Raw genomic sequence first — 18651 nt, 5'->3', positions numbered from 1 at the left:
ATTATGCCCCCTTTTGGACTTAGAAAATTCTGGTTAAAGTTTTGCGTGCAAGTACATACAGCTATTACTAAAAGGCATATAGATTTGAAACTTATTTTTTCTTTTTCTAGATCAATTACCTACCTCACTGGGTCAAGTCCCATAACTCTGGCATGTATTTTGGTCAAATTATGCCCCCTTTTGGACTTAGAAAATTCTGGTTAAAGTTTTGCGTGCAAGTACATACAGCTATTACTAAAAGGCATATAGATTTGAAACTTATTTTTTCTTTTTCTAGATCAATTACCTACCTCACTGGGTCAAGTCCCATAACTCTGGCATGTATTTTGGCCAAATTATGCCCCCTTTTGGACTTAGAAAATTCTGGTTAAAGTTTTGCGTGCAAGTACATACAGCTATTACTAAAAGGCATATAGATTTGGAACTTATTTATTCTTTTTCTAGATCAATTACCTACCTCACTGGGTCAAGTTCCATAACTCTTAACATGTATTTTGAGCAAATTATGCCCCCTTTTGGACTTAGAAAATTCTGGTTAAAGTTTTACATGCAAGTTACTATCCCCAAAACTAATGCAGATATTGAATTGAAACTTAACATGTTTCTTCGGGGTTATAAAACTAGTTGATAGCATCAAGTCCCATAACTCTGATATGTCCCCTTTTGAACTTAAAACTCTTTTGATATTTAACATTTTGGGTAATAATTTCCAGCTTCTGTGACAATATTTCGAATAGTCGAGCTTGGCTGTCTTATGGACAGCTCTTGTTATTATGTGGCTCAATAGAGGGAAAATAGTTTCAAAAGATAATTAAAATTGCTGTTTTTAGCTCATCTGATTTTTTGAAAAAAAATGATGAGTTATTGTCATCACTTGAGAGGTTGTCGGCGTCGGCGTTGCCTGGTTAAGTTTTATGTTTAGGTCAGCTTTTCTCCTAAACTATCAAAGCTATTGCTTTGAAACTTGGAATACTTGTTCACCATCATAAGCTGACCCTGTATAGCAAGAAACATAACTCCATCTTGCTTTTTGCAAGATTTATGGCCCCTTTTGTACTTAGAAAATATCAGATTTCTTGGTTAAGTTTTATGTTTAGGTCAACTTTTCTCCTAAACTATCAAAGCTATTGCTTTGAAACTTGGAATACTTGTTCACCATCATAAGCAGACCCTGTACATCAAGAAACATAACTCCATCTTGCTTTTTGCAAGAATTATTGCCCCTTTTGGACTTAGAAAATCAGTTTTCTTGGTTAAGTTTTATGTTGAGGTCAGCTTTTATCCTAAACTATCAAAGCTATTGCTTTAAAACTTGCAACACTTGTTCACCATCATAAGCTGACCCTGTACAGCAAGAAACATAACTCCATCCTGCTTTTTGCAAGATTTATGGCCCCTTTTGGACTTAGAAAATATCAGATTTCTTGGTTAAGTTTTATGTTTAGGTCAACTTTTTCTCTTAAACTATCAAAGCTATTGCTTTAAAACTTGCAACTCTTGTTCACCATCATAAGCTGACCCTGTACAGCAAGCAACATAACTCCATCCTGCTTTTTGCAATAATTATTGCCCCTTTTGGACTTAGAAAAATCATTTTCTTGGTTGAATATTATGTTTAAGTCAACTTTTCTCATAAACTATCAAAGCTATTGCTTTAAAACTTGCAACAGTTTTTCACCATCATAAGTGGACACTGTACATCAAGAAACATAACTCTATCCTGCTTTTTGCAAGAATGATGGCCCTTTTTAGACTTAGAAAATCATGGGTAGGACAATATTTCTATTATACAAACAAAATCAGATAGGCGTCAGCACCCGCATGGCGGTGCTCTTGTTAAACATGTGATGAATCAGTTAGACAATACTCAGTTGTGTGGTACTGGCAAAGTATCATCATGATTGAGAGAATCTCAGTCTGGGTAATCACGTTCTGAGATTCTCCTTAGTATGCATGATGATACTGGCCGGTGACATACTTGTATCATTATCTAACTTACACAAAAATCAAAATCAATTTAAATTTCAGGTATTAACTAAATGTCAGAGGCTGCTATACATTTAATCACATGTTGGAATATTACCAGGATCTGAGACTGGTAAAGAGCATCCTTGGTTTAAGTTTTGTCTCACATCATTTGATACAGTGATTGTCATTGCTGAAAAGTGAAGTAAAATTTTTACTTGAATAAGAATAACTATGTAATGAGGTGTTGTTCTTTCCTGTGTCAGTTTTTAGGTAAGAAAAACTTAAACAAACTTGGTCTTGTTTTATTTTTTTTGTAAATAAAAATTAAGGTGAAGGCCTTTCTTTGTTAAATTGTTAATGTCCTCAATATTAATTATTCTGTATGGAATAAATAGGTATTATTTGTATCAAGACTGTATATCATTATCTATAGTCAGTCAACATGTTCCAAACATGTATTCAAATAGAATTGAATACTTAGGCGTAAAAAAAAAAAATTGTTCGTTTCCGTTATCCCGAGCTACCCTAAATTTTTGGCCCGACCCTAAATGTTTTTATAGCCTTGGAGAATATTTTTTTCAACTTTTTAACAAAAAATTGCACTTTTTATGCTTTAAACATGGTCAGTGATGTTAGAAATCAACTTAGTGATGCTTTAAAGGCATAACCCCCTGATTTGTATTCATTTTTTGACACAAAAATAATTTCCGAAAGGTTTCCCTTAATAAAAAAATATTTAAAAAAAAATATTTTCTGACCTACCTACCCTAATTTTTTTGAGCATGTTACCAGAAACAAAGAATTTTTTTTTTTTGGGGCTGATTTAGTTCTTCGTGCAACTTTCATAGTAACTGATATCTACATGTAACTCTTAACTTGCTGCAATGAAGGCTGGTTGTTGTACCCACAAACAACAAAGTTGTAAAGGGGGTATACTGGTTTCAGGTTGTCCAGTGTCTGTCCGTCCGTCTGTCTGTAGACACAATCATGTGCGCACCATATCTCCGCATCCACTTGACACAATTTAATGAAACTTCACACAAGTGCTGTAACAACAGTAGTTGTGCATGGTGCATGTTAGGTTCTTTCAGAAAAAAAATTGCAGAGTTAAGGGACTTTGTTTTTTGTTACTATACTATATACATAGCGTCTGCATATGCAGTCTTGTGCAAGCTAAATCTCCTGAACCCTTGCACACAATTTAATGAAACTTCACACAAGTGATCAGAAATAACTCTAGTTGTGCATGGTGCATGTAAGATTCTGATTTGGTTAAGGTTTTTTATGTAAGCTGGTATCTCAGTAACCACTTGTGGGAATGAATTGAAACTTCACACACTCATTCACTGTGATAAACTGACTTACATTGCACAGGTTCCATAACTCTGTTTTGCTTTTTTACAAAATTATGCCCCTTTTTTGACTTAGAAATTTTTGGTTAATGTTTTGTATGTAAGCTGGTATCTCAGTAACCACTTGTGGGAATGGATTGAAACATCACACAGTTGTTCACTGTGATAAACTGACTTACATTGCACAGGTTCCATAACTCTATTTTGCTTTTTTACAATATTATGCCCCTTTTTCAACTTAGCAGTTTTTGGTTAAGGTTTTGTATGTAAGCTGGTATCTCAGTACTCACTTATAGGAATGGATTGAAACGTCACACACTTATTCACTGTGATAAACTGACTTACATAGCACAGGTTCCATAACTTTATATTGCCTTTTCACAAAATTATTATTCTTACGTTCTTAGTGGGAGCAAGCTGACAGGAGAAATGGCTATCTCACAGACTGTACTTTTGTTTTTTCCAGCATTGACTTACCTGGTTAGCTGATTATTTGTCCAGAACTGGACTGTTTGAGGATCTGGTTGTCCTTTCCTGGTCAGCAGTGATCTATCATGGCGGAGTTTGATCCGGAGACGTTGCTGGAATGGCTCCAGATGAGTACGGGAGAGGAACGGGAAATGCAGTTGATTGCACTGGAACAATTATGTATGCTCCTGCTCATGTCTGACAATGTAGACAGAGTGTTTGAAAGGTAAGCATACTTCTCATAGAAATTTAATAAATTCTATAATTATGAATAGCTATTCTTATATTTATATACTAGACTGGCTTATCACGGTTATAACGTAACATTAATTATGCCAGTTTCCAATTATTGGTTACTTTCCATGTATCTGATAGCTTTATAGCAGACTGTGTGTAATATTATATAGTCCTATAAATTGTGTCAAAGGTTTTGTTGCGGTTGTTCTTTCTACACTTTCATGAGTCATAAGGATGGCATCTGGCAGATGAGACTGTACAAGACTTTTAAAAATGTGAGAAGAAATTTATTTTAAAATTGTGGTTGCTAAGATATAGCAGAAATGCAGAGGGCATCTTGCGGAATGCTGTGTCTGTCTTCCATCACAGGGTTACATGCAGATAAATGTGAGGGGCCTCCGTGGCCGAGTGGTTAGAGTCGTTGACTTCAAACCATTTGCCCCTCATCGATGTGGGTTCGAAACCTCATTTGGGGCGTAGAATTCTTCACGTGAGGAAGCCATCCAGCTGGCTTATGGAAGGTCGGTGGTTCTACCCAGGTGCCCGCTCGTGATAAAATTGTGCACGGAGGGGCACCTGGGGTCTTCCTCCACCATTAAAGCTGGAAAGTCGCCATATGACCTAAAATTGTGTCGGTGCGACAATAAACCCAACAAAATAAAAAATTTAAAAATGTGAGAAGAAATTTATTTTAAAATTGTGGTTGCTAAGATATAGCAGAAATGCAGAGGGCATCTTGCGGAATGCTGTGTCTGTCTTCCATCACAGGGTTACATGCAGATTTTCATTGTCTGAAACACTGGCATTCTGGCAGAAATCTCTCTTTAATTATTCAAATGTTTTATCAGTTCTAAAGTCTTTAAATCATGAGGAATAACAAACTGGTTTTTCTCCTTTGTTCAATAAGACATTAACTTAAGTTCGTAGGAGGTCACTGACCAACAGTTTGTTAAACTTACAGTAATAAATCAGCATTGACATTTTATTTACCTACCTTTAGCATTTTTAACTGATATTATGCTATTTTAAGAAATAAAAGGAACAAAGTATTACAGATTCTGAGAGAACTTGAAACCTTGTGTTTTGTAAAGGCTGTGGTAAAAGATTGAGATAAATGATGGTGTTTTGATTTGATTTGTTGAGATATTTTTTTCTCGGACTTCTGTCATTTTATTAATTTGAAATATTATTTTTGCCATAAATATGATTGATATGTAGGACTAGGACATGTACCAGAATGCACTGAACTTTACATGTACAGTGTTCTAATGGAGTAGTAATAAATAAATTGCATGAAGACACTTTGTTAGATGTCACATATGGCAAAAATTGAAAGGTGCCCTATAATGCAGGCCATTGTCAGATAATGATGTTTTAATGTCTCATTGTATGTTTGTATGTAAGGCTTATGTCACATACAACTCTTGTATTTGATGGTTATTACATGTGGGCTAGTACAGAATATAAATAAATCATGTAGGATTTTAGACTGTTTTATGTTCTACATTTCTGTTGTTTTTGTTTTCTCACAGTTATGATAGGTATTGCTATACTGCTGCTACTACTCTGTTTTACTGAAAACAACTGTCTGATAATGTCAAAGAGTCAACCTGCATTTTGATGGGGAAATAATAGCATAGCCGGAATTTACTTCTGCATTATATTGTCTTACAGCAGTGTTCTATTTTGGTGATTCTAATGAGAGAAAGGATTGTTGTACAACAATGACATGTCTCATGTTGCCACCACAGTCTCATAAAAGTATAATGCATGTTCCATCCATCTTATCAGGCTGTCCCAATTTATCCCTGTTGCTGTAAAGCTTTAGACATTGATCTTATTTTCCTAGGTGCCATGTTAGTGCCAAAACACAGATTTACAAAATAAATTAGTAATAGATACATGTCATTTTTTTTCAATTCTAAAAATTCTAAATTCTTCGCAGTTTAATTTTTCTGTAACCGTTTATAGAATTATGTAAAATGTATTTATGTATTTACGTAAGCAGTATCGTAAGGTAGTCATCTTACAGCCTTAGCATGTACTGTCAAATTATTTAATTTTGTATGGCAAGAAAAATTATGGTTTTGGTTAAAACTGCTAACTCCTGGGGATATGAAATTGTTGATTTCAACTTTTGCACACAAAAAAATAGGAATTCTACTTGTTGGCTGGGATTGACTCAGTTACAAAATCCAGGATAATTTAATTATTATATTTGATTTCAATGTAATTTCTGTTTAGGGAACTAAAACATTGAGGCAGGTTCTGTCATATTAAGCAGCTTGTACATGGCTGGGAACAAGTAGGAAATAAATCCAGAATTGTTTTAATATGTTTGTTGATTCATCGATGAGTCAAGTAAGTGTTAGATATTGGTAAAAAAAAGCAAAAAAAAAAAATGTGGATTTTCTCCTTTATTTAAAAAAATCTTTACAGTGGTTTACTCCATTTGGCAGATTATTTTTGGTAATTACTAGATATTCACAGCATCCACTTTGTATTGATTTTTGAGAAAAATACCTTAATTTTGTAAATGTTTGCGTATTTATAGCTGTCCTCCAAGAACATTCCTTCCAGCTCTGTGTCGCATATTTCTTGATGACAGTGCTCCTGACAATGTGCTGGAGGTGACTGCACGTGCAATCACATATTATCTAGATGTGTCGGCTGAATGCACGAGGCGTATTGTGGCTGTGGAGGGGGCTGTGAAGGCTCTGTGTAACAGACTGGTCCTTGTTGAAATGTCATCCAGGACTAGCAAAGACCTTGCTGAACAGTGTATTAAGGTGATTACTTTCTTCATTCTTCCAGTACACACTTCACATTGTTTATCTCTCTGTAATTGCAATTAAAAGCTTTTAAAATGATCATATTGACATTGAATTATTTAATAAATCATATGATGTAACACTTATTGTTTTGCATTTGTTATGTTTTAGGTGTTGGAGTTGGTGTGTACCAGGGAATCAGGAGCTGTGTTTGAATCTGGGGGTCTGAACTGTGTGCTTACATTTATTTGTGAACATGGTTCTCAAGTTCATAAAGACACATTACATTCATGTATGTCAGTTGTGTCAAGACTGTGTGGTAAGATGGAGCCAAAAGATAGCTCCTTACAGGGTTGTGTCATCTCTCTGTCGGCCTTGCTCAACCATGATGATACTTTTGTTAGTGATGGGTCATTGAGATGTTTTGCCTCCTTGGCAGACAGATTTACAAGAAAAGGGGAAGATCCTGCCCCACTAGCAACACATGGGCTCATTGAAGTATTATTGCAACGTTTACAACAAGCAGGAGAGCCAGGTACATTCTGTGTTTAGATTTTCTGGTATTGTTTGTTAGAGAAGATTATGTAGAACTTTTTGAAGTTTAAGAATATTGGAAAGTTCATTGACCATAGTAAGAGACTGTTGATACAGTTATAGCCTTCCTTCACTTGATTTAGCTCAGTTGTGATGAATACCTATTGTTTGCTTATAATTAAATTTGTGATGACAAATCCCGTGTTGAACATACAAGTATTTATACATGGGTGAAATACAAGAAATTTTGTGTTCTGTTCAGTTAAACACATACACATTGGGTGAAAGTCTAAACTTTTTCATATATTTACTTGGTAATATTCCTGTCTTTGTTAGTCCCCTACTGGTTCGGGGACTATAGGAATGCGCTTTTCCGTCATTCCGTCCGTCCGTCCGCAATTTCGTGTCCGGTCCATAACTCTGTCATCCATGAAGGGATTTTAATATTACTTGGCACAAATGTTCCCCATGATGAGGCGACGTGTCATGCGCAAAACCCGGACCCCTAGCTCAAAGGTCAAGGTCACAATTGGAGGTCAAAGGTCAACAGGGCTTTTTTCCTGTCCAGTCCATAACTCTCCCATCCATGAAGGGATTTTAATATTACTTGACACAAATGTTCCCCATGATGAGATGACGTGTCATGCGCAAAACCCGGACCCCTAGCTCAAAGGTCAAGGTCACAGTTGGAGGTCAAAGGTCAACAGGGCTTTTTTCCTGTCAGGTCCATAACTCTCCCATCCATGAAGGGATTTTAATATTACTTGACACAAATGTTCCCCATGATGAGATGACGTGTCATGCGCAAAACCCGGACCCCTAGCTCAAAGGTCAAGGTCACAGTTGGAGGTCAAAGGTCAACAGGGCTTTTTTCCTGTCCGGTCCATAACTCTCCCATCCATGAAGGGATTTTAATATTACTTGGCATAAATGTTCCCCATGATGAGATGACGTGTCATGCGCAAAACCCGGACCCCTTGCTCAAAGGTCAAGGTCACAATTTGAGGTCAAAGGTCAACAGGGCTTTTTTCCTGTCCGGTACATAACTCTGCCGTCCATGAAGGGATTTTAATATTACTTGGCACAAATGTACCTCATAATTAGACGATGTGTCATGCACAACTTTCAGACCCCTGGCTCAAAGGTCAAGGTCACACTTAGCAGTCAAATGTTAACATAGCATGAACAGGGTCTGTTTCGTGTCCGGTCCATAACTCTGACATTCATTAAGGGATTTTAATATTACTTAGCACAAATGTTCCCCATGATGAGACGACGTGTCGTGCGCAAATCCCGGACCCTTAGCTCAAAGGTCAAGGTCACAATTGGAGGTCAAAGGTCAATAATTTTTTTTTCCTGTCCGATCCAGAACTCTGTCATCCATCAAGGGATTACAATATCACTTGGCATAATTGTTCCCCATGATGAGATGACATGTCATGCGCAACACCCAGTACCCTAGCTTAAAGGTCAAGGTCACACTTTGAGATCAAAGGTCAGTAGGATTTTTTTCCTGTCCAGTCTAAAACTTTGTCATGCAAAACAGGATTTAGATATCAGTTGGCACAAATATTCCTCTGGATGAGACAACATGTTATGCGCAAAACCCAAGCCCAGAGTCTAATGTCAAGGTCACACTTAGAGACCAAAGGTCAGACACAAGAATGACTTTGTCTGGAGCATTTCTTCTTCATGCATGGAGGGATTTTGATGTAACTTGGCACAAATGTTCACCAACATAAGACGGATTGTCATGCGCAAAAACCAGGTCCCTAGGTCTAAGGTCAAGGTCATATTTAGAGGTAAAAGGTCAAATTCAAGAATGACTTTGTCCGGAGCATTTCTTCTTCATGCATTGAGGGATTTTGATGTAACTTGGACCAAATGTTCACCACCATGAGGCACCCTTGTTTTTAGAATTACGTCCCTTTGTTTTACTATAAATAGATTTTATTGTAACTTTTTTATTATTGGCCGTAGAGAAAAATCGAGATCATTTTTCTGTGGTACAACATGCATGTTACATCCATTTTTTAGGTGTATTTTGACCTATCTCTACCTGGTAAAGAGTTTCTTGTGGACTTATATTATATAGATTTTTTTTTTTTTTTTTTTTTTTTTTTTTAAAGATAAATTTCCCTTTGTTGGTACTATAAATAACATATATAATAACTTTTTTATAATCGGCAAAAACATTTCAATGTGAAAACAACTGTGGGTTTTTATATATGCACATTTTAATCCAGGTGTGTTGTTATAACATATTGTATATAGTAGTACAATATTGTTTATACATCATTGACAGATATCAGTTCATGATGTTATACTGCAGTAGAGAAAGTTAGGTGCCTTCCAGTAGGGGACTTTGTATTGCATGGCAATGCTTCATTCACTGTTTAACTTGGAATTTGCCCCATGGCGTGTTATACTGAATTCAAGGTGTATGTTGTTGCAGTCTGGTTGAAAAGAATTATTTAAGAAAATTCTGTTTTCTGTCATTCATTACCAGATCATAGGCATTGTAATTAAATGCAATATTTTCAGGTCCGAATACATCCTTATCAAGTACGCCAGGAAAGGTAAGTGTGACACCAGAAGTGAAGTCTAGCCCAAGTATATCTACTGTGATAAGTCTGTTACTGACGTTGTGCCGAGGTTCACCAACAATCACCCATGATCTGCTGAGATCAGAACTGCCACAAGCAATAGAATGTGGGCTGAAAGGAGATGAGAGGTGAGTCTGAGTAGTGCATAGAGGAATTTGCTTCAAGCAATTAATCCTATTTAGACATTTTAATAACCAAATAATGTAAAAATAATGACTGATTTTAGGGGCCACCAGAGCTAAAAATAGTAAAACCTTTAAACAATTTGTTCTCAGCTGTCGCCATTAATGATTCAGGGTGTCATTCATTCAAGGTCAAATTATTGGTTTCAGGCGAGCGGCTTATGGCCACTTTAGCACTCTTGTTACACAAGTTTTCCATTTAGTCAGATTGATTTTAGTAAGAACAAATTAGCAGTTATAAGAATGGTTATTAGCAAGTTGTAGTGTGCTAATAACTGATCTAGCCAATTTCAGTTGTGATTATACAGTTTATAAGTACATTTGGTGTGAATGATCTAGAAAACACTAAATGCATTTCATCGTATGTGAGAAAACCAAGAAATGAAATGCTTTTATAGCCTGTATTAATGATCTAGATCTCCTAAGTAACTGCCCAGAAAGTGGTTATATGTACCATTTTGTCAAAATAAATGTTCATTGTTACATGTAACTGATTTTCTGTCTTTTTAAGCCAAGATATAAAAAAGCAAAAGTTAACATTAGAATTTTTTAGAATTTGTTGTCCAGTTCCAATTAAAGATATCCAGTGGCCGTCTTTCACTAAAATATTTCATCTTTAGGTATTTACTTCAAATGTATAAAATCCCTGTGAAATGTATTTTACTTTAATTTACTTTTCTTTTGAATATATAAATTTAGTTTGCATATAGAGCTGCATTCAAAATAAAACAGTTGATTTAAAAACATGATTGTTTGCTATTTTAAACCTAACGCATAGTACTGTTAATAAACATAAACTTGTTAAAGTTATGTTATGATACACTATATCAAGTAACTGTTATATAAAATACCTTTAAAGAAAATCTATGTCTATGTTTCCAAAGGATCTTTTCATAGATTTTATTGATATGCAAAATCCTATGTCCCTCCTATATTAAAAGTTTCAAACAGTTTTATGATGAACAGTAACAATGTATTTACAGGTGCTGTTTAGATACAATGAGGCTGGTAGATCTATTACTGGTGCTGTTGTTTGAAGGCCGCAGTGCCCTGCCCAAAGTTGGGGTGTCCTCTGTGTCCGGACGACTTCCAGGTCTCCGCAGGATGGACAGTTTAGGAGAACGGTCACATCGACAACTGATTGACTGTATACGTAGTAAAGACACAGATGCTCTCATAGATGCAGTTGATAATGGTAGGTTTAATAGGCATCTATATCTATGAAATCACAAACTTGCATTAGGGATTAATTTTTATACGACCATAGGGACATATGAAGTTATACCCAGGGTGTCCGTTGGTCCGTCCACCATTAGCAATTTCGTGTCCGCTCTGTAACTCATTGAAGGATTTCAAAGAAACTTGACACAAATGTTCACCACATCAAGACGACATGCAGAGCTCATGTTCTGGATGGCTCGCTTCAAGGTCAAGGTCTTTTTAGGGGTCATCAGTCATCGCTCTGTAACTCTTGAATCCCTTGAAGTTTTTCGAAGAGACTTGACACAAATGTTCACCACATCGACAAGATATTCAAAGTGCATGTTCTGGATGGCTAGCTACAAGGTCAAGGTCACAGGGGTCAAAGGTCATACCTTCTGGCGTATATTACTCCGCATTGCGGTGCTCTTGTCATGGATTTGTTGTAGCATTAATCCATGAAATTTAATCCCATTGAATGACTAAAAACACAGTCTGTTTATCTTTGCAAATTGATATTCATGGGTTTATGTCACCCTGAAATTGCCAATTAGGCCGAAGCTATGAAATTCCATGCCGAAGAAATTAAATGATTTCAGAGTATATGTGATCAGTTAAACCATTTTACTTAAAAATATATTAGGTGGAGTGGTTGGCTGAAAATTGAAATTTGTTTAGTTGCTGTAGAAATGACACTTTCCACATTTTATTGACATGCTTACCTAAAAAGGATTATCTCTTCTTTGATATATGTGGGTTCTGAGTTAACATGATAATGCAAACCAGACCTGTGTATATATACATGACAAGCTCAGTTAACACCTGAAAGTTGCTATAATACGGCATAAATTTGATAATGTCTCATGATTTTGATACTTCATAATTATAGTCATAAAGAGATTATCTTAGCAAGATTTAGTTAAGTAACGATCTCTTTCCATTTCTTCTAACTTACTGAATAATGTAGTATAAATATACCCTTAATCATTTTCTTGAAAACATACCTTAACATCCCTTTAAGATTATAAACATTTCAGATTGATATGAAGTTTATTTAGAATGAGAGTTATCTCTTCATTATACTAGTAGATTAAGTGTCTGCATTATGAGATTGTAAATTCATTGTGTAGAGAGGACATAAAATATGAAAATTACCTTATTTGCAACTGACATTTCCCTTTATATAAAACTTGTTTATTTCCTTATTTGTAATATAAGAACAGGGTTTACTGTAACAGTAATTGATAAAAGCAATTGATTTGTATACTTGATTTAGTATGACTTGTACTGTGTTTCAGTAGCAGCAGTTTGAGGTCACAGTGTTTTGACATGTATTGAAAACAATCTTTCTGCTGATATTTGTATACAAAGTTTTGGTCAGACACTATTGCTTTGATATGACTAGGAAAGTATCTCTTCCAGGATTTGAAGTGAATTTCATGGATGATGTGGGACAGACCTTGCTAAATTGGGCATCTGCCTTTGGAACACAGGAAATGGTTAGTGTTGGACTTGTACATCATAGTTGAATAATTTTCTATACTTACATGCCTGGATTTTATTCAGGACTGGCTCTGATTTCAGGATTTTGACTGCCAGAACTTCCTGATATGACTCCATTGTAAAAAGGAATGTCAGGATTTGGAAAGTAGATTTTCAGGCTCCTCAAATTTAATTGAATCCAGGCAGGACCTGCTTAGCATCTTCATGGATGTTTCCTTTAATAAATGACTTCATCTCTTTAAAAGATGCCTTGAGATTGGAGGTTTTGATTTTTAGCCCGACTATTCTTTGAATAGTCGAGCTATTCTGCTCACCCTGGCGTTGGCGTCACACCCTGGTTGAGTTAAGTCCCATAACTCTGACCTGCATTTTAGCCAAATTATGCCCCCTTTGGACTTAGAAAATCCTGGTTAAAGTTTTGCTGGCAAGTACTTACAGCTATAGCTTAAAGGCATATAGATTTGAAACTTATTTTTTCTTTTTCTAGAACAATTACCAACCTCACTGGGTCAGGTCCCATAACTCTGACATGTATTTTGGGCAAATTATGCCCCCTTTTGGACTTAGAAAATTCTGGTTAAAGTTTTACATGCAAGTTACTATCTCCAAAACTAATGCAGATACTGAATTGAAACTTCACATGTGCCTTCGGGGTTATAAAACTAGTTGATAGCAGCAAGTCCCATAACTCTGATATGCATTTTGGTCAAATTATGTCCCCTTTTGAACTTAAAAATCTTTTAATATTTAACATTTTGGGTAATATTTTCCTGCTTCTAGGACAATATTTCGAATAGTCGAGCTTGGCTGTCTTACGGACAGCTCTTGTTCAAATAAAGATTTTTAGTTGAATAACTTGTTTAATACTAGTTGCTGTTAAATCAGTAATATTCATGTCTGTCAACTTATTTTCCTGGAGTTTCATGGTTACACCAAATCATGCTATTGCCAGTTTCCATCTTCAAAAGTTGAAGGTCTTGACTTTATATGCCAACGAAATAACTATTGCATATTTTTAAATGACAGCTATTTTATAGCAAAGTTCAGTCATTTGGTATTACTTGGTCAGGAGGGCAATATATCATATCTTGACATTGTTTTAGGTGGAGTTCCTGTGTGAGAGAGGTGCTGATGTGAACAGAGGCTTGCGTTCTTCCTCGCTACACTACGCTGCATGCTTTGGGCGGCCTCAGATTGTGAAAACTTTACTGAGATATGGAGCCAACCCTGACCTCCGAGATGAAGATGGGAAAACGCCTCTAGACAAGGCGAGAGAAAGAAATGATGAGGGACATAGAGAAGTGATTCAGATACTGCAGTCTCCTGGTAAATGCACTAGATATTTTACATTATAAGTGTTAAAATTGTTACGAAGTTCAGATTTAAGCATCTTTGAATTTGCCTGTATTGAAAATAAGAAGAGAGTCAGCAAATAATCTTTATTTGTGGGTGTTTGTTTGTCAACAGTCAAAATATACTGCAGCTGTTTCATTCGGAAATGAAAAATAATGATCTTCACAATCAGGTTGTCTCTGTTCATGCTTGGTCTCTGCCACAGGTGTAACTGTATATGAAAATAAATTGTAAAAAAGCAACATTATAATGCCTTATGTCATACACTGACTGTCATATGAATGTTTTCAAGATACTTTTTATAGAACAAATGTATGATCAAAATCGTTTGCCCTAATCTTTTTAATTGATGTATTTGATTTTAATTTACCATTATGTTTGTTGGTAGTATTGAATAATTCCACTTGTAAGTTCCTTATTCTCCAGTACATTGCTACTGTGCAATATAAAATTTGTATTTAAGATTTTGAACAACATGAAAAAAAAATTTTAAAATGGGGAATGTAATTGAAATCATTATCTCAAGGATTTATATTGCAATATTTATGAAATACTTATAACATACCTATCTTTAAATTGAATGTAGGTGAATGGATGGTTCCGCTACAGCGAGAAAGTACTCCGGTATCAATGGAGGAGAAAGAGAAGAAAGAGGAGACCCCGATGGAGGTGGATGATCCTGCAGAGCCCAAAGGTGACCCAGAGGTCGCACCCCAATATGTACAAAGGTTACTTCCAGTATTCACCAATGTGTTCCAGAGCTCAATGATACAATCTATACGGTGAGTGCAATACTTCATGTAGTCAGAGCAGGAACCAATCTTAGTTATTGATCAATACATTTTTTGGTTACCTTACTAACTAACATGATACAGTAAGAATCATTTATCCAACAGTGGTCAACATTGTCTACTTCATATTTACTGATGATACAAATACATTTGAATACTTGTTGTCCATTGTTGTTTACTTATGATGCAAGTCTTTAAGATTTAGGAAAGTCTCTATAGATAGCAGACTGTCATAAAATAGTTTACCTGTTTCTTATTATCAGTTTAATCAAAATTAATTAAACATGGACCTGTCTGATGTTCTACAGGAAAACTATGTTAAGTTGAACTTACGCTTTTCATTGAAACACTGTTAAAAGCTGTTATGTTTAGGGGTTCTTTATGAAATATAGAACTGGAGATTGATTATTTCTATTTCAGAAAGTCAAGTTTATCCCTGTTGAAGAAGATGATACATTATATTGAGGGTGCTCTGTTAGAGGACTTGTGTAATCGGAGTGGGTCCACCGGGGTCAGCTTTGCTACTTCTCTTACAGAAGTTTTAGCAAACGTACTGGATCATGAGGTAAAATGTTGACACAATCTGTTTTCATTGCATGTGAAATTTGTAACAGTTTAAAAATTGTATTAGATTGTCTAAGATTACATCTTTCCATTGTAGATTTTCTTAGCCTGTTTTTGATTAATAATATATTATTAATGCTTTCAGCTGGTGAAAAATGAATATTTTCTGAGCATCAAAGAAGTTTTATACAAGTTCTGCCAAGATTTTCAATGGCATATTATTAAGTAAAAAGAAATGCAGAAATTGAGAATGGAACATAGCTTACTAGAACAGTGAATATGATTGTTAGTCCCCTACCAGTCCTTAGACTGACTCCGTGGACTTGTCAGTCTATAATTTCATGTTTGGCCCTTACTAACTGTGCCATTCATCAGATTTTAATGTGTTGGCACAAATGTTCTCAATTATGAGACTGTCATGTGCAACTTCCAGACCAACAGGTCAAAGGTCAGGGTCACGCTTCAAGGTCAAATTTGACAATGTGTTACATGAAAGACCTGTTCACTAAGCTCAAAGATTTTAAGTTTCTTTTTTTGTTAGGTTTTTAAGTTTTCATATGTGCATTGATATTTGAATCATTTTGCATAAACACTCAGCATTATAAGCTCAAGTGTTATAAGGACCCAATTTTAAACATTTTGTAAGTGTATTTCTTCAGAATTACTTCCTTTTGGTACGATGTTTACATTTATCCACCAGTTTAAAAATGGAATATTATTAAAAATATTTCATTTTATATGAACAGATGTTAAAATCAGTTATATTATTACTTATATATATATGAGAGAGAGAGAGAGAGAGAAAAAGAGAGAGAGAGAGAATTTATTTAAACTAATCACCACAATATACCAGACAAATTAATGCAAAGCACCTAGCAGAACAAACAAGCAGAACAAACAAGCATGCACATACCACAACAAGTCCACTAACACAAGATTAGTTTCGATGCTGCTTTATATACACACACGAATTGTAATACACATTTGCACAGGTTCAACATTTGCATATATACTCAAATCTCTGTTATCATGTCTCACAAATTAGTAGTGACATTGTAGTCTTTTTAACTGATCGGAACCAGAGAAGCTATATTTTTTATCTCTGAAAGTTAACTGGATCTCAAGGATATTGAATTTATAGATAGTCAGCATTAAGAGAAGACAGTTAACTTTCTCAATTTGTATGAACTAATCACCACCACACATGTATATGTAGCATAATATATATAAACATTGACAGGTACCATTAGGTTGATATGTAGCAGAAATAAATAGTCCCCTTCTGGTTGTGTGTTTTCATGGCAATACATCATTCACTTGTTTGTGTATATAGTTTGAGATTTTAGTAATAAATATGTATTGCGAATTTAGTTAGCTACAGCATACTGTTACAGATAGGTAAGTATTTGATTATGCTGCTTACTTTCATAGTTCTTGCAAAATATTTCTCACTGAGCCTAGTTTGTAGGTAGAGCAAAGAAGACTAGGACTGAAAGTTTTCAGGTTGAATCCCTTGATCTGGTTAACATGTCAGTTTGGTTTTTACTTAGACATTATGTCTGCAGTCATTTGATTCATGAAGGAAAGGAAACAGTTGCTGGAATGGAGCAAGTAGGTACAGAACAAACTCCAGGAACACAAGTTTGGTTAAGCGGCTGAAATAACTGAAATACTATTTTAAACCTAGATTAGACTAAGACTTTGTGACCTTTTTGAAGTCTAACATCTATTTCTACAGGATGATGATGATGGTCACCTTACTGCACTGCAAATCATCCAGGAAGTCATGAGGAAAGGTGGTGAACTCTTCCTTGACAACTTTGCTAGGCTAGGATTGTATGGCAAGGTTCTCTCCCTTGCTGGGCCACCAGAGGATGAGGGCGCTGTAGGAAATAATGAAAAGGTAATTGCATAATAGTTTGAAGCTATACAGCCATAGCAAAATGCCATGTTAATGTCATTATCCTCAGCCTGGTGATACCAGTCTACTTAAATTTTATGATGTCTCCCACATCATTGTGGTGGGAGACATATTGATTTACTCCAGTCTGTGTGTGTGTGTGTTTGTCTGTCTCACAAATCTTGTCTGCACTCTAAGTCGAACATTTCTCATCTGATCTTAACCAAACTTGAACAAAATGTGTTTGCCAATAAGTCATTGCCAGGTTCGGAATTATGGCCCTTGAACTGAAAATACTGATGCCAGTGATACAGGTCTTGTTGCATGGTTTTAGTTTAATCATATTTTATTGTAATCATCACACAAGACATTATGGTAATGTACATCAAGACAATATTATACAGATACATATGTAAATATATATACAACAGCAAATTATCATTATACAAGACATATATATTACTTCTGTACATTAGGAAGTATGCGAATGTGTGATAATACAAAAGGGTTGGACCACAAGTTTTGCCAACATTAGAAATCGGTCCGTCCCTGGCTGTCAAATTAATGTTAGATTAAACTAAATGGCGGATTTTTGTTTGGTCTAGAATGGAAAAAATATATATGCTTAACAAAATATAATTTTAAGATATAAACTTACTTATATAGAAGAAGAGTTAAGGCAGTAAATTAAATAGAAGAAAAGCAGGGAAAAAAACAATCGAAAAGGAAAAAAAAACAAGAACAATAAAACTAACACAGACAAGCGTAAAATCAATCAGTGTACCGCATCGCATCCGCTGCAGAATTCCCACACCCAGCCCAACCCAGAGCCCTCAAAACAGATATATAGTCAAAAGATCAGGAGGCAGTGCTAGAGAAACGATGAGTATTTTTTATATAAGTTTGTACTTCTAAAAACAAAGATTTGTTCTCCTCAATAGTAAGTGAATCAATTCCGTGAAGTAATTTGTGAGTACTAAGAGGATGAAATCTTCGAGTATTGATAAATAACAATCGACGAGCATCGGCATAATGGCTACATTTAAAAAAGAAATGTTCCGCATCTTCAATACCATGTCCACAAGAGCAATCGGGATAGTCTCGTAAATGGTTATAAAATAAATCATTGTTTAAGTTGCTGCATCGGTTTCTAATACGAGTTTGAACTACATTATAGGATCGTTCTCCTATTAGATAAAAAGACGGAACAATTGGAGATTTA

General features: G+C 35.4%; 2 protein-coding genes across 3 annotated transcripts in view; one reads left to right on the top strand and one right to left on the bottom strand.

Annotated features, from left to right (window-relative positions):
* LOC123545048 (uncharacterized) overlaps window positions 1–18651 on the bottom strand; it is a 550315-nt gene that overhangs the window by 398032 nt on the left and 133632 nt on the right. The window lies entirely within an intron of this gene.
* LOC123545047 (E3 ubiquitin-protein ligase HECTD1-like) overlaps window positions 1–18651 on the top strand; it is a 64193-nt gene that overhangs the window by 16360 nt on the left and 29182 nt on the right. For both annotated transcript variants that reach the window (XM_053539044.1, XM_053539038.1), the window contains exons 2-11: window positions 3787–4014; window positions 6580–6814; window positions 6968–7331; window positions 9875–10064; window positions 11102–11313; window positions 12741–12817; window positions 13925–14147; window positions 14761–14956; window positions 15386–15530; window positions 17268–17432. In XM_053539044.1, the coding sequence (XP_053395019.1) occupies window positions 3875–4014; window positions 6580–6814; window positions 6968–7331; window positions 9875–10064; window positions 11102–11313; window positions 12741–12817; window positions 13925–14147; window positions 14761–14956; window positions 15386–15530; window positions 17268–17432 (1947 nt within the window). In that variant the 5' untranslated portion in view covers window positions 3787–3874. The remainder of the gene's footprint in view (window positions 1–3786; window positions 4015–6579; window positions 6815–6967; window positions 7332–9874; window positions 10065–11101; window positions 11314–12740; window positions 12818–13924; window positions 14148–14760; window positions 14957–15385; window positions 15531–17267; window positions 17433–18651) is intronic.

The sequence above is a fragment of the Mercenaria mercenaria genome, chromosome 1, assembly GCF_021730395.1.
Source record: "Mercenaria mercenaria strain notata chromosome 1, MADL_Memer_1, whole genome shotgun sequence".
Lineage (NCBI taxonomy): Eukaryota > Metazoa > Mollusca > Bivalvia > Venerida > Veneridae > Mercenaria > Mercenaria mercenaria.
This window is presented reverse-complemented; position numbering and strand designations above follow the sequence as displayed.